The sequence below is a fragment of the Suricata suricatta genome, chromosome 8, assembly GCF_006229205.1.
Source record: "Suricata suricatta isolate VVHF042 chromosome 8, meerkat_22Aug2017_6uvM2_HiC, whole genome shotgun sequence".
In the NCBI taxonomy this organism is placed as follows: Eukaryota; Metazoa; Chordata; class Mammalia; order Carnivora; family Herpestidae; genus Suricata; species Suricata suricatta.
This window is the reverse complement of record NC_043707.1, coordinates 33,856,000-33,871,583: the sequence shown is the minus strand read 5'-3', so window position 1 is coordinate 33,871,583 and position 15,584 is coordinate 33,856,000. Positions and strand designations below refer to the sequence as shown.

General features: G+C 48.2%; 1 protein-coding gene across 1 annotated transcript in view; it reads left to right on the top strand.

The window, feature by feature from the left end:
• Positions 1 to 5,378, top strand: part of GRID2IP (Grid2 interacting protein) — a 36,276-nt gene extending 30,898 nt beyond the window's left edge. The window contains exons 20-23 of the mRNA XM_029949293.1: positions 558 to 687; positions 778 to 896; positions 1,538 to 1,702; positions 1,923 to 5,378. Coding sequence (XP_029805153.1) covers positions 558 to 687; positions 778 to 896; positions 1,538 to 1,702; positions 1,923 to 1,994 — 486 coding nt within the window. The 3' untranslated portion in view covers positions 1,995 to 5,378. The remainder of the gene's footprint in view (positions 1 to 557; positions 688 to 777; positions 897 to 1,537; positions 1,703 to 1,922) is intronic.
• Positions 5,379 to 15,584: the final 10,206 nt, after the last annotated feature.

The following is a 15,584-nucleotide window of genomic DNA, read 5'->3' as shown; positions in this document are numbered from 1 at the left end:
GGTCATCCTATGCCTATAAGATCTAGGATCCAAGAAAGGACAGCTTGAATACCCAGTCTTCCCACTGTTTCTAGGACCTTTCTCCATGGTACCTTTGATTGTTTTAAAAGAGAGGAAGAAAAGCTCCATGTGTAGATATGAATGTTTTAGGATGTCTGAAGTCCAGATGGGCCATAGAGGGTTCCAGAAAATCACAAGAAGGAAGACATGTGAATGGTGCCCCCCACCAAGGGTCAGAAAATCTTGGGTTATATTTCCTGATAAGGCCTCCACTGCCAAGGACAGAAAATCTGCTGGCCTTCTCTAGTTGATAGCTGGGGGGCTGGGAGGGTGTCTCAAAGATCTGGGCCAGGGAACCTCCAAACTCCTGGGGAGGCCTGTGGGCATCCCAGCAGACCTTCAGAGTAAGAATACTGGCAACGGTGGAGCTGCTGAGTGTCAAGGGCCAGGAACTGCTGCCGCAGTCCAGGAGACGTGGGGCCAAGAGTCCCCAGAGCAGTGTGATCAGGAGGCTGGTGGGGTTCTTGAGGAGGATATCTGTTGGGCATCACCTGCAGCTGAACTCCACCAAGACTGTGGATGGGAAATCCACCTTCCTACACATCCTTGCAAAATCGCTGAGCCAGCACTTCCCAGAACTCCTGGGCTTTGCTCAGGACCTGCCCACTGTGCCCCTGGCTGCCAAAGGTAGGCTGAGTGCATGGGAGGGGAGGCAGAGGGTCCACTGTCCTGGGCTGGGAGGCTGGTGCTCATGAGGCTCTGTTACCTTCCCTGCAGTGAATCAACGGGCCCTGACCAGTGACCTGGCTGACCTCCACGGCACCATCAGTGAGATACAGGCTGCTTGTGAGAGCACGCCCCCCTCCAATGAGGACAAGTTTGCTGTGGTCATGATGGTATCCTCCGAGCAGCCGATCCCAGCATTGGGATGGGCCCTGGGTTGGTCACATAGAGCCGGCCTCTGGGGGCCCAGAGGTCCTGGCTGAGGGTCCATCCTGGTGATTTATAATCCAAGCACTTACACCGACTCTGCATAACAGAAGAGGAGGCCTTTTGACTGTCCGAAAGCCCCTGCCTTGCCCCATCTGTCCTTCTGGGCCCTGGAGCCCAAACTTAAGATACAAGATACAGGGAGAGACCTGTCAGGCCAGCCACAGGCAGTCAGGAGAGGGGGACCATGCCACTGAGTACAGACAGGAACAAATGCTACAGAAAAACAGAAAAGAGGGAAAGAGATCAAAGCCTAGAGAGTGACAGGAAGCTACCAACTGGGTGTTTGGGGAGGAAGAGCATCTGAGAGGAGCCCAGAGGGGAAAGAGGCCTGCCCCACACAGAGAAGTCAAGTGGAAGGCCCGAGGCTGCCTGGCTGTGGTGGGCTTCAGGGCCAGCTGAGAGGGCAGTGTGCACAGGGCCTGGAGCCCCCAAACAGGGCATAGCTCCTGGCTGAGCATAGGTCTCGTGGCAGCTGGGCTCGGCCTGGGGTCACTGCTCAAGAACCTGAGGCTGCCTGGCAGTTTCCATAACAGAGGCCAATCAGTCCTTCCTAGAGACAGCCAGGCCGGTGCTGCGGGCCCTGGACGCGCTGCAGCGGGAGGCCACGGAGGAACTGGGCAGGGCGCTGGCCTTCTTCGGCGAGGATTCCAAAGCCACCACCTCCGAGGCTTTCTTCGGCATCTTTGCAGAGTTCATGAGCAAGTTTGAGGTGAGCCATGATGGGAGGCCTAAGAGGCCTTTTAGAAGCCCCTCTGGAGGTCAGATGCAGCCTCCTTGAAGCCCAGATTGGGAAAGGGCTCCCAGCAAGTGTGACAGGACCCCCATGGGACCAATAGGTTTCTTCCCTGGCTCTCTGGGTGGGGAGATGAGGCAGGGTGGGGGGTCTGGGGCTCCTGGACCACTGACCAGCCCCTCCCCTTCCTCCTCAGCGAGCACTCAGTGACTTGGAAGCTGGGGACGGCCCACGCAGCTCAGGGATGGTTTCGCCCCTGGCCTGGTGACCTGCGGAGCCCATCTTGCCCAAGGCCCAGCCCAGTGGCCTGGAGCAGCCCTTAGTGGCCTGGGTGTGGGAGGTGGGGCCCGGCCTCCCTGCATCTCCAGCTACCTCAGCTGTCGGGCTCTAGGAGCCGGGAAGGTGCAGGGTCATCGGGGCTCCCCTCTGTGGGCCTTGCACCTGCTCCAAACAATCACTGGGATCACAGGGTAGAGTGGAAGTGCCAGCTCCCCAGGGAGCGTGACCCATAGCTGCCCACAGGCATGCTCATACTGAGGGGTCTGGCTTTGCCTCACCTCACTCCGGGCCTCCAAGAAGCTGCTGGCTGTGCGCACCCTCAGGACTCTGGTCTGGCCCCAGGAAAGGTTGGGGGGGTACTGCGACCAGCGAGTAGATTGTGAAGTGGTCCCCAGCCTGGGGCAGCATCTGCCATCCGCCCCTCAGAGCTCAGCCAGAGTACACTGTGCCCCAAGCAAGGATTTTGGAGCTTTCTTTCCAAGTCTGCTCCCAGTGGGTTGAAGGGACACCCTTGCAAAACATGCCCTGGAGAAGGCAACAGATGCCTTTGAACATGCCATGCCAATGGGCATGATTGGCCTGTAGTCCCTCACCCAGCCCCGTCCTCCTGGGGCTGTTAGAAAAAAGGCAAAGAGGAAAGACACCCCCAGGTGCAGGAACTGGGAGCCTGCACCCCTTGCGTGGGTCTCGGAAGCTCGAGTTGACTGCAGTCCAGAAGCAGGGTAGGCAGGAGAGATGCTGGGCAGGGATGGGGGGAAGACTGGGTTAGGAAGGCATGCTACATCAGACAGTAGAATTGATGGGTTTTATCCCACAGACAGATTTACGTCCAGTTTGGAAGTGGCAAGTTTGAAGTGGGGTGTCTAAGAGTAGGCCAGTGTGGCCAAAGTAGGGGTGGAGAGAACGGTGAGATGTTTGGGTGCTGGGTGAGCAGGATTTGGTGGCCAATTGCCTGGCTGGGTGGCAGCGACGTTCCCTGGGGTAGGTCACATGAACAGGGCAGGTGTAGGCATGGACGACACAGTAGGACATGTTGGGGTTCCCAGAGGCTGTTTCCTGTATGTGTGAAGGCCCTGGTGAGGATGGGAGGAGAGGAGACAGTTCCCTGGATCCTGGAGGCAGGGATGCCGTGGGTGGGGAGGATGCGTTAGCTTCCTTCCCATGCTCCGGTGGGCAGTTTCCAGCATAAGGCGGATTCCTCTTTCCCTAACTTTCTTCCACAGAAGTCCAAAATGGGCTTTAAACCTGTCTCTTGGATTCTTTTTCTCTCCCTACAACCAAATGGCTAATGTGGCTCATGGACAGCACTTGGGACCCATTCAGTTCCTCCCAGTCTCACACAGACTGCTCTTTGAGGCCACATATGTTCTTTGCCTCTTCTCCACGCATAGCCACCATGTAAAAATGACTAAATCAAAGTGTGTAATTCAGCGGAGGGTCGGGGGAGGGAGAGAGGTCCAGATGTGACTAGGGGCATGCATCGGTCCCCAGCATACTTTTAGGAATTACCAAAGCCCATGTCTCTGAGAAACATGTGACAGTTAAATCCCTGTGTGAGGTACACGGAGATGATAGACTTGACCAGGCTGTGAGCAGGTGTGATCCCCAAAGTAAATCCAGCCCCATTCGGGGGGTGGGAGTGGGACACAGGTCCATTTTCCCTCGAAATGCTTTGTATCAGGAACCTACATTGCCACACGATGCCATGTAACAAACGGTCCCAAATCTCAGTGGCTTAAACCAGCAGCCACCTACTGCTCGTGAGTCCGCAGGTCACCTGCGCAGTTCTGACCTAAGCTGGGCTCCATGGACCTGCTCGTGTGGACAGTCATCTGTGAGGAGCCAGCTAGGTAGCTTTACTAGTCTTGCAGGGCTCTCCCCCGCGTCTGGGGCTGTGGCTGGGAATGCCTGGGATGGCTTCACATGGCCTCTCATCCCCCAGCCAGATAGCCAGGACGGTTCACGCAGCCGAGACAAGGGTCACAGAGGCAGAGTCACAGAAGACCCCTTGAGGCCCAAGCTCAGAACTGGCATATCACTACTCCACCACAGTCAGTGTCAAGTGACAGAGGCCAGCCCACATTCTGGGGGAAGGAAAATAGGCTCCACTCTTGAGAGGTGATGTTAAGTCACATTGTGGAGGGTGTGGCTTCGGGACAGGTGGAGAAGCAGGGTCATTTCCTCAGTCAGTCTGACACCTGGCCGCTTGGCCTGACATCCTGGTACGGATCCCAGCCTCCTTGAATCTTCAGTGACCTCGATCCTGCCTGGACACAGCACAGCTCTGGATAGCCACTTCTATGTGTTCTTCTGTCTCTCACCTAGTCACCTGTTACCTAGTCGCCGGACTCCACTCAGTCCAGGAGGGGTGGGGGGGCAGCCGTGGCCTGTGCCTGCCTAGCCACCAGTCTCCCTTCTGCTGGGTACAGTACCCTGTTTTTCCTTTGGGAAACTATCCCTCCCCTACTCACAGGCCCTGAGCAGTGCTGATTGGACAAGGATGGTCTCGTGACTCTGGCTGGCTGACTTAGAGTCCAGTTAAGACTCACGTTAGCACTGTTTGGAAAGGGAGGTTCCCTCTCTTCTGCATGAATTGCTGGATATGTAGAGGGTAGAAGCCTGGAGAAGGTTCTCAGGACAACCATGTGGAGGACACCTGCCTGGGTATAAAGCCAATTTCACGGAAGGAGAGGAGAGCAGACTACTCGATACATCTCTTTGTCCCTGGATCCAACCATGCCTGAAGCAGACTTCTGGACTTGTCAGTTTCTGAGCCAACAAATTCCCCCTCCATTTGTAAACTTTTAAAATTTATTTTAAGTTTCTGGCTTAGGCTGGTTTGAATGGGTTTCTGTCACTTGCAACACACTAAGAGGGGTGACTAATACACCCATCCACGGATGGTTCTTGATGGTCAGTCTTTTAACATTCCCAGTGAGCACTCTTCATTCATAAATGGATTCGCCAATACTTTTGACTACCTACTATGTGCCAGTCACCATACTGAGTGCAAACATCTTATGGGTCAGCCTCTCTGAGTGTGGTTTTCTGGGGTTATACTTTATAGTGATTCTACACCTGAGTCAGTACAAAGCCCTATATGTGAGCCAATACATGCCCCATATCACCCCATCAACTCCTGCCCAAGTGACAAGCTATGAATGCAAGCATTTATGCCCCAGGAAGTTATTTATTTCTCAATACCAACAAAATAACCTAGCCTAATGACATGCCACTTTTCCTAATAACAAATGTTTACTAGGTAGGTGTGCCCAACGTTTTACGTATTTCAGCTCATTTTAAGTTCACAAAGACCCTCTGAAGTGGGTTTTGTGATCTTCTTTTTACAAATAAAAAGTGAAACTCAGGAAGATTTGTGACTTGCTGGATCAAAAACTTAACTCTGTATACACAACAGACCATCTTATGTGTGGAAATATCTTTTTGTCTTGCACAACACAAATTTTTTAAATGTTCATTGGGGCGCCTGGGTGGCCCAGTCAGTTAAGCGTCCGACTTCAACTCAAGTCATGATCTCCCAGTTCATGGGTTTGGGCCCCAGCGAGACTGTGTGCTGACAGCTCAGAGCCTGGAGCCTGCTTCAGATTCTGTGTGTGTGTCCTCTCTCCGCTCGTGCTCTGTCTCTCTCAAAAATAAATACACATACATTTTTTTAATAATAAAAAATAGGGGCACCTGAGTGGCTCAGCTGGTTAGGCCTCTGACTTCAGCTCAGGTCATGATCTAACATTCTTGGGTTTGAGCCCCGTGTCAGGCTCTGTGCTGATAAGCTCAGAGCCTGGAGCCTGCTTCCAATTCTGGGTCTCCCTCTCTCTCTGCCCCTCCCCCTCTCATGCTCTGTCTCTCTCTGTATCAAAAATAAATAAAACGTTAAACACATTTTTTAATATAATAATAATAAATAGACAAAATGTTTATTCACTTTTGAGAGAGAGCATGGGGAGAGAGGCAGTGAGAGGGGGAGAGAATCCCAAACAGGCTCCGTGCTTTCAGTGCAGAGCCGGATGTGGGGCTTGATCCCATGACCCTGGGATCATGACCAGAGCTAAAATCAAGAGGCAGATGCTCAGTCGACTGAGCTACCCAGGCATCCCTCCACACACTTTAAAAAAATATATACATAGATATCCATAAGGGCCCCAGGTTGAGTGTCCGACTTCAGCTCAGAGCCTGGAGCCTGCTTCAGAATCTGGGTCTCCCCCTCTCTGCTTCTCCACTTATACTCTCAAAAATAAATGTAAAAATATTAAAATATATATTAATATTAGCCTTTCCAGGGCCACGGATGCTGGTGACTTCAACAAAGCCCATAGCTCTTTTCCTGCTACTCCTGTTTTTCCTGCTTTAGTCTGCCATAACGAATAGTACAGACTGAGTGGCTTAGACCACGGGGGTTTTCTGCCTCACAGTCTGGAGGCAGGGAGTCTAAGATCAAAGTGTCAGCAGCAGGTCTGGTTTCTCCTGAGGTTGCTCTCTTTGGCTTGCAGATGGCCCTTTCTGTGTGCAAGTGCACATTACTGGTGTCTCTTTGTCTTCTTGTAAGGACACCGGTCCTTTTGGTTTATAGAGTCCCATTTAACCCGAATTATCTCCTTAAAGACCCCATCTCCAGGGGCACCTGGGTGGCTCAGTCTGCCAAGCATTTGGCTCAGGTCATGGTCTCATGGTTTGTGGGTTTGAACCCCGTGTCAGGCTCTGTGCTGACAGCTCAGAGCCTGGAGCCTGCTTTGGATTCTGTGTCTCCCTCTCTCTGACTCTATGCCCCTCCCCCACTTGTGTGAGCATGCTCCCTCTCTCTCTCAAAAATAAAAATAAACATTAAAAATTTTTAATAAAAATTAAAAAAGACCCCATGTCCAAATGCCTTTACATTCTGAGGCCCCTTATCAGATCCCAAAGAGGCCTCAAAGATCTCTGAATAGATCTGATGCTTCAAGGAAAAGGCTTCTGGAGCACCTGGGTGGCTCAATTGGTTAAGCGCCCAGCTTGGTCTCAGATCATGATGTGACGGCTCATGGGATCGAGACCCACGTCAACTCCAAGCCTGGAGCCTGCTTCGGATTCTGTGTCTCCCTCTCTCTCCTCTTCTCTCGCTCCTGCTCTGTCTCTCTTTCTCTCAAAATAAATAAACATTTAAAAAAAGAGAGAGAGAGATAGGCTTCTGCCGAGCTGGGATGTTCCCACCTTTCCCCCCTTCCTCCTGCCTTTAGGCCTTGCTCTCAGTTCCAACTCGGAGTGAGTTGTCCAGCTACATTGCTGCATCTCCAAGCTCCCAGGGTGCTCTGTGAACTCAAATCCCTCTCCACCGGCTCCTTCCCCTGTAAATATCTGTAAATATCCCTACCTGTCCCCCTGCAGCCCTCCCAGAACAGTCTAGACCCAGTGCCTGATGCCTAGTCACTGCCCCCTTCAGAGCCCATTCTTCTGAATTGTCCACTGTCCCTGCTGTATGTCCCCACCATCCACTCACCTCTCAGCACTAGGCCACCTGGCTTTCTCTCCCATTACCCCCCTCTACCTCCTATCTCTCCGACAGGAAGCCACAGGGCATGCTTGTTCCTTGTCGTTCTTATCTTAACTGACATTTACTGAAGCAACACTGGGCACTGTTTACCCTCCCTTGGCAAATTCTCGCACACCCAGGCTTGGGCTACCAGGTGTCTATGCACCTATAATCCCATCATCAGCTTGGTTTCCCACTGGCCCACCTACTTCTAGCCTCGGCACACATCGAGTGCCCAATAACTGCCCATTAAATCAAACTGAAGTAACATCCGGATACAGATAGAGGCCACCAAGTGGCTCGGGGGAATGACCAACTTCTCACTGTAAGTACTGAGGCCACATGTATCCCAACTGGGCAGGTACAGGAAATCGACACGAGGCGGGGTGAGGGTGAAGGGTAGGATGGTTGACACAGAGGGACAGTAGAGACCATGGGGGCGCTGGAGAGCAGTAGCCCTGTCTGCAGGGGGAACCCTCTGCTCCCCTCCAGCTGGCAGAACTCCCAGGGGGGAAGCAAGCCTCGTGATCCCCGATCTTCAGGCTTTCTCAAAGGAAGCTAGACATCCGGATTTCTTAAAATTGAAAATGTCCTGGTGAAATGTTAGCAGCCAATTCAAAACTGTAATGGAGATGATGGATTATGAGCCAAGGGAAATCTTTCTATGAGCCAGATGGAGCCCAGCTGTGAGTCTGCAACCCCTGAAATAAAGCATCTGTTACCAGTTGACACATTCATGCCACCCTGGGGTATAGTGGGGTACCCCATCCAAAAGGGCTTGATTTGTTTTTAAATTTTAACAAGGGAACTGGGTTGGGAACTCATTGGCGTTTCCAGTCTCTGGATGGAAAGATGCTGGTTGCCTTATTTTGAAGATGCCCTTTGAGGACATTCACTCAATGGGCGTTCAGTTGCAGAAGGCAGGACCCACACAGTGCTGGCTAGGAGTGGGGAGAGGGGGGAGCTGTGAGTTACCATGAAACCAAATGCTGTTCCATAGACCAAAAGGTAAAGAGTCTGTTGAGTTGTACAAATTAGCTAAATCTTTACCTTGACAGCATCCTGAAAGGGAGGGAAAATATTTTCTCCAAAAAGAGTTTGATGGATTCCCAATGTCGCCAGCATTGAATACACCCAGTGATCATGTGCTCTTGGACCATGTGGGGATAGTGTGGGGTTTCTACAGGAGGAAATGGGTGTCCCCCTTGCCATGCATCTATCGGCAGGAAGGACTGTGGGGTGTAGAAGGGGAGAGCCCTGTGGGGTGGCTCTAGGGACCCCCCCCTCCAGTAGTGAGAGGTGAGCTGGGCTCTGCCTCTTGAGAGCTACAGAGACAGAGGCCCTGCTGTGAGATGGAGGATGACCTTGATCACTGCCTCCCCCACTGTGTGCTGGGTGGCCACCGGTATGGCCTTAGTTGTGTTGGCAGAACTTGAATGTGTTGGGAGGGAGTTGGTGCAGGGATGCAAACATGGTGGGCAGAAATGGTGGCTCAGAGCATATGAGGTTCAGGCGGCCACCAGGACAGATTTGGGGCACATGACCACATCCCTGAAGAATCCCCCAGAAGCTCCTTGAAACCCCAGGAGAAAGGCCAGCATTCCCGCCAGTTGAAGCCCGAGCAATCACTGTGATCTGAGCAGTTAAAAACCCCATGGAGTCACTGCACACCCCAGTCTGGTGAAATGGGTCATATCGGTTACTAGGAAATTCACCCCACAGAAAGAGCCAGAAATGCAAACAAACACTGAGGCACACAGTTGTTTGTTTGTTTGTGGAGCTGATCTGAAGCAACAAGGATTTCCAGAAACAAAAGATTTGTGATATGAAATATATGACAGTCATATGTTGGAATAGAATATAGCAATTAAAATGTTGAAGAGTTACATCATGGGAGAATGCTTATGATATAATAAGTAAAAAAAATATACAAAATCAGATGCAACAAGATGACTTTGGCTGAAATGAGAGGGTTTTTTAAAGTTTATTTACTTTGAGAGAGAACGCAAGCAGGGTTGGGGCAGCAAGAGAGAGAGGGGAGAGAGAATCCTAAGCAAACTCTGGACTGTCAGAGCAGAGCTCAATATGGGGCTTGAACCCACAAACTGCAAGATTGTGACCTGAGCCAAAATCAAGCATCCGACACTTAACCGACTGAGTCACCCAGGCGCTCCCCTAAATGAGTTTTTTGAAACCTTGATGAGGGGAAAAGAAGTGTGGGCTGGTACTAGGTTGGACTGGGTTGTTCATGTCCATGGGACCGCAGTTCAGGACTACACAGCGTAGAGGCTGGGGGATGCCCAAATGCCAACTTCCATGGGATCACCTTTCTGGGAAAGAAGTCTTTTCCTGAAGGAAAGGTAAATTGTACTATTGGTCATCCTCGAAAAGGTGAGTCTTGTGGTCTGAAATGAATCAGAGCAAGCCTGACGCAGGGCTGAAGATGACCATTCTTTCTGGCTTGAATTTTGAAGCCAGAAGATGCCTGGAATGTTCTCAGAGTAGGAAGGGAGCCTGCCTTCAACCCATGGTGTGTGGTGGGCAGCACTGTCAGTCGTCTGTGTGGACCCCACACAGTGACCCTCCTCCCAACAAACCCAATGGACCCTTGGCAGTCATTTTCCACAATGTGTCTTTGCCCACTTGGCTGGCGTGTTGGTCTTTGAGTCGATGCCTGGCCTAAGCTGAGCCAATCAGAACCCCTCCAGAGGAGATTTTAAATAAATACCTAGAGATTTCAGGCTCATTAGGGCTGCTCTCTGGAACAGGAGAGATATAACCTTGCCAGGTGGGGCAGAAATGTGGAGACATGTCTGCAGAGGAAGAAGAAAGAGCAAAGTGTGTGCCATTTAGTCTGTTTTGCCATTTCTAAGTGTTCGCAGCCATTAAGTCTAATCCATGAGAAATCATCCTCGAGTGTCAAGGGTCTTTATAAACAATCACTGATTGAATCCTCACTGGTAAAGCAATCTGCAGAATGTTGTTCTCTTCAAATAATTTCATATTATTCCAAAGCATGTGCCTGCATGTGTATGTTGAGGCATATATATGTACGTACATGTATATACACACACCTAGAAAACAATTCATCGTCTAAACACAGCATGGACTCAGATACACAATATGCAGAAATAAATCTCAGATATAATCTCATTCACATTCAGAGACTTTCATTTCCACAGCAAAGCTACACACAAAAGAGAAATGAGAAGAGAAAATGAGTTACGATGTTCTATCACTGCATTAAGAAGCAAAATGAAATGTGTGTGGAGGGTTTTGAGGATGCTTGCTTAAGGCTGAAGTTTTACCTCATAAGCTCTACAAAAGAGTAAAAAAAAAATCTCTTAGGATACTGTTAATACGAGCTAGAATTCTAGTAGGTGCTAGAATTGTATACAGAAAAAGGGTGGGGTGCCTGGGTGGCTCAACTGGTTGAGTAACCAACTCAGTTTCAGCTCAGGTCATGATCTCACAGCTTGGTTTGTGGGTTTGAGCCCTGCATTGGGCTCTACACTGACACCATGGAGCCTGGTTGGGATTCTCTCTCTCTGCCCTTCCTCCCTCAAAATAAATAAATAAAAAAATACATAACATACATACATACACACATACATACATAAATAAAATTTAAAAAGGGTTACAAAGCTTACTCTATAGCAAAAAAGGCACACATGCACTATACCCCAAACAGAGAGAGAGATTAACAGACGACAGTTTTTTCAAAGCATTTAAATACTTTCAGCCTTCATATTGCTCTGATAGGAAGCTGTTTAATCCACCTACATTTACGAATAGCTGATAAGACCCTTGTCCTGTTGCTGAAATATACAGGCATATGCTGTCTGTAAATATTTATAAAATTTATAAAATTGAGAGCATCTTACTATACAAGTCCATTTGTTTTGTGATGCTTTCCAATAAGTAGGTCAAATCAGAAGCAACAAGGGGTGGCGCCTGGGTGGCTCAGTCAGTTAAGCGCCTGGCTTCAGCTCAGGTCATGATCTCACGGCTTGTGGGCTCAAGCCCCATGTCGGGCTCTGTGCTGACAGCTCAGAGCCTGGACCCTGCATCAGATTCTGTGTCTCCCTCTCTCTCTGACCCTCCCTTGCTCATACTGCCTCTCAAAAATAAATTAAAAACATTAAAAAAGTTTTTAAAAAGAAGCAACAAGGATGTCCAAACATAGAAAATCAGTGATAAAATTATGCTAGCCAATGAGTGGCCCAAAATATGAAGAGTGGTCTCAGATTTTTACTTACCAATTGGTAGGAGCACTAGAAATACATAATGTTTGCAGAAGATACATTTCTTGGTGACCAAACACTAAAGTTCCCAGAAATAAGAGTATTTGCACTTGTATTAAGAGGGTAGAGCCATTTCTCATGGGCTCAAGAAATTCATCCCAATACCTTGATTAGCCTTTCCTTACACTAAGTGCCCCCCGGTATTTCTGAAAGAGGCTGTGGAAACGGACAGTAATTACCACAACGCTGACTCAGGAGCAGAGCTGCTGAGTCACAGGGAATCACCGGTCTAGGAGATATTTATGATTTTGTCAGTTTTTTTTCCTCAGGTTTAGTGGAAAACTCCATCCTGGGAAACAATCGGGCCCAACGTCTTCCAGATGCAGAGTTTTCAGCCCAGCTGCTGAGCTCTGAGGTCAGTCTTGAGCTCCCGGTTTCCACCACTGAAGAACTCTCACCTTTACGTCCTTCAATTGTCATCCCTTCTTCTTTCTTGAACCTTTGGGGATCATTTTTACTCTTCTAAAGTACATATATTACTTTACAACTTTTTTAAAGTATTTATTTATAAAAGTATGTATGTATTTAATCTCTACACACAGCACAGGGCTCGAACTCATGACCCCAAGATCAAGAGTTGTATGCCCCTCTGATGGAGCCAGCCAGGTGCCCCTACTTCAGAACTTTTTTTAAAAATGTGTATTAATTCTTGGGAGGTGGAGGAGGGACAGAGAGAGAGGGAGACAGAGGATCCAAAGTGGGCTGTGTGCTGACAGCAGAGAGCCCGATGCTGGGCTTGAACTCATGAGTGACTAGATCATGACCTAAGCCGAAGTTTGATGCCCAACTGCTGAGCCCCCCAGGTGCCCCTAGGACTTTTTGTAATGAGAGCCTATCCGTAGTAAATTCTTTCAGTTTTTGTATCTGAAAATGTCTTTTTATCACCCATATTTAAAAAAAATTTTTTTAATGTTTATTTATTTTTGAGAGACACAGAGAGACAGAGCATGAGTGGGAGAGGGGCAGAGAACAGACACAGAATCTGAAGCTGTCAGCACCGAGCCTGACACGGGGCTCGAACTCATGTATTACAAGATCATGACTGAACCGAAGGCAGACGCTTAACGGACTAAGCCGCCCAAGCGCCCCTTTATCACTCATATTCTTTAAAGATGGTTTTAGTGAGTATACACTAAATACTGACAGTTACATTCTCTCATCAATTTGAGGATACCATTCTACTGCTTACTGACTTCCATTTTTGGTCTTGAGAAGTTAGCTGTCTACTGATTATTTTGTTGTAAAAGGTAGGTATATTCATTTCCTAAGGTTACTGTAAATAAATGACCACAAACTGGGTGACTTAAAATTAACAGAACTGTATTTTTTCACGAAGTGGAAGACCAGAAACCTAAAATCAAGGGTGTGGGCAAGGCGGGTTTCTTTTGGAGGCTCTGAGGACCAATGTGTTTCATGTGCATCTCCTACCTGCTGCTGGTTACAATCTCCTAAAGGCACGAGTTCATCTCCCACCATCACATGGTGTTTTCCGTATGTGTCTGTGCCTCCATATGGTGTGTGTGTGTGTGTGTGTCTGCATCGCAGTTTTCTCCTAAAAGGACCCCAGTCATTGGATTTGGACCCATCCTAACCCAATATGATCTCATCTTAACTAATTACATTTGCAAAGATCCTATTCAAATAAGGTCACATTCTGAGTTTCCTGGTGGACATGAGTTTGCGAGGGATGACAGAACACTATTCAACCCTGCACAGTAGTTAGATGTATTTTCTATGTGATTAACTTCAAAGTTTTCTCTTTCCTTTTGGTATTCTTCTGTGTCTAGAAGCAGATTTTCTTTTCTTTGTCTATAAGGATTTTATTTTTAAGTAATCTCTACACCCAATGTGGGGCTTGAACTCACAACCTGTAGATTAAGAGTCACATGCTCCACGGACTGAAGCAGCTAGGTATGCCAAGATTTTACTTTCTTTAGGGGTACCTGAGTAGCTCAGTCGGTTGAGTGTCCAACTTTGGCTGAGATCATGATCTCGCGGTTCATGAGTCTGAGTCCTGCATCGGGCTCCATGCTGCCAGCTCAGAGCCCGGAAACTGCTTTGGATCCTGTGCCTCCCTCTCTCTCTGCCCCTCCTCCTCTTACATACTGTCTCTCTCTCTCTCTCTCTCAAAAATAAATAAACATTAGGGGCACCTGGGTGGCTCAGTCGGTTGAGCATCCCACTTCAGCTCAGGTCATGATCTCACGGTCCATGAGCTCAAGCCCCGCGTTGGGCTCTGTGCTGACAGCTTGGAGCTGAAGCCTGCTTCAGATTCTGTATCTCCCTCTCTCTCTACCCCTCCTCTATTCACATTCTGTCTCCCTCTCTTTCTCTCTCTCAAAAACATTCCAAAAATATTTTTAGAATAAATAAACATTTAAAAAAATTTTAAAGACTTTACGTTCTTTTTTTAATGTTTTTTATTTATTTTTGAAAGACAGAGAGACAGCCTGAGCGGGGGGGGGGGGGGTCAGAGAGAGAGGGAAACACAGAATCTGAAGCAGGCTCCAGGCTCTGAGCTAGCTGTCAGCACAGAGCCTGATGCGGGGCTCAAACCCACAAACAGTGAGATTATGACCTGAGCCGAAGCCGGACCCTTAATCGACTGAGCCACCCAGGTGCCCCAAGGCTTTACTTTCTTTATCTCACTTGGGATTAATTGACATTCCTGAATCCAAGAATTGGGTTATTTCCTCTGTTTTGGAAAAATCCCAGTAATTATCTTTCTGAATATTTACTCTCTCACATTCTTTCCATTTTTTTCTTCCTCTTTAAAAAAAAAATATTTTGTTTTATTTTTTTATTTGTGTTACTTTAAAATTTTTTTAATTTATTTTTTAAAAATTTGCCTCCAAGTGTGCTTGCTTCGGCAGCACATATACTAAAATTTACCTCCAAGTTAGTTAGCATATAGTGCAACAATGATTTCAGGAGTAGATTCCTTATTGCCCCTTACCCATTTAGCCCACCCCCCCTCCCACAACCCCTCCTGTGACCCTCTGTTTTCCATATTTAAGAGTCTCTTATGTTTTGTCCCCTCCGTTTTTATGTTTGCTTCCTTTCCCTTATGTTCATCTGTTTTGTATCTTAAAGTTCTCATATGAGTGAAGTCATATGATATTTGTCTTTCTCTAATTTCATTTAGCATGATACCCTCTAGTTCCATCCACACAGTTTTAAATGGTAAGATTTCATTCTTTCTGATTGCTAAGTAATACTCTGTTGTGTGTATACACACACACACACACACACACACACACACACACACACACCACATCCTTATCCATTCATCCGTCGATGGACATTTGGGCTGCTCTTTCCATACTTTGGCTGTTGTTGATCGTGCTGCTATAAACATTGGGGTGCATGTGTCCCTTTGAAACAGCACACCTGTATCCCTTGGATAAATACCTAGTAGTGCAATTGCTGGGTCATAAGGTAGTTCTATTTTTAATTTTTTGAGGAACCTCCACACTGTTTTCCAGGGTGGCTGCACCGGTTTGCATTCCCACCAGCAGCGCAAAAGAGATCCTCTTTCTCCGCATCCGCGCCAGTGTGTCAGGGTGTCAGCGAAGTGTGTGACTGCCCATCTCAAGGTTGGGAGTTTTGAGCTCCACGTTGGGTGTAGATTGCTTTTACATAAAATCTTTTTTAAAAAGTTATTTTATTTTAAAGGTTTATTTATTTATTTTGAGGGAGTGAGGGGGAAGGGGCAGAGAGAGAGGAAGAGAGAATCTTAGGTAGGCTCCTT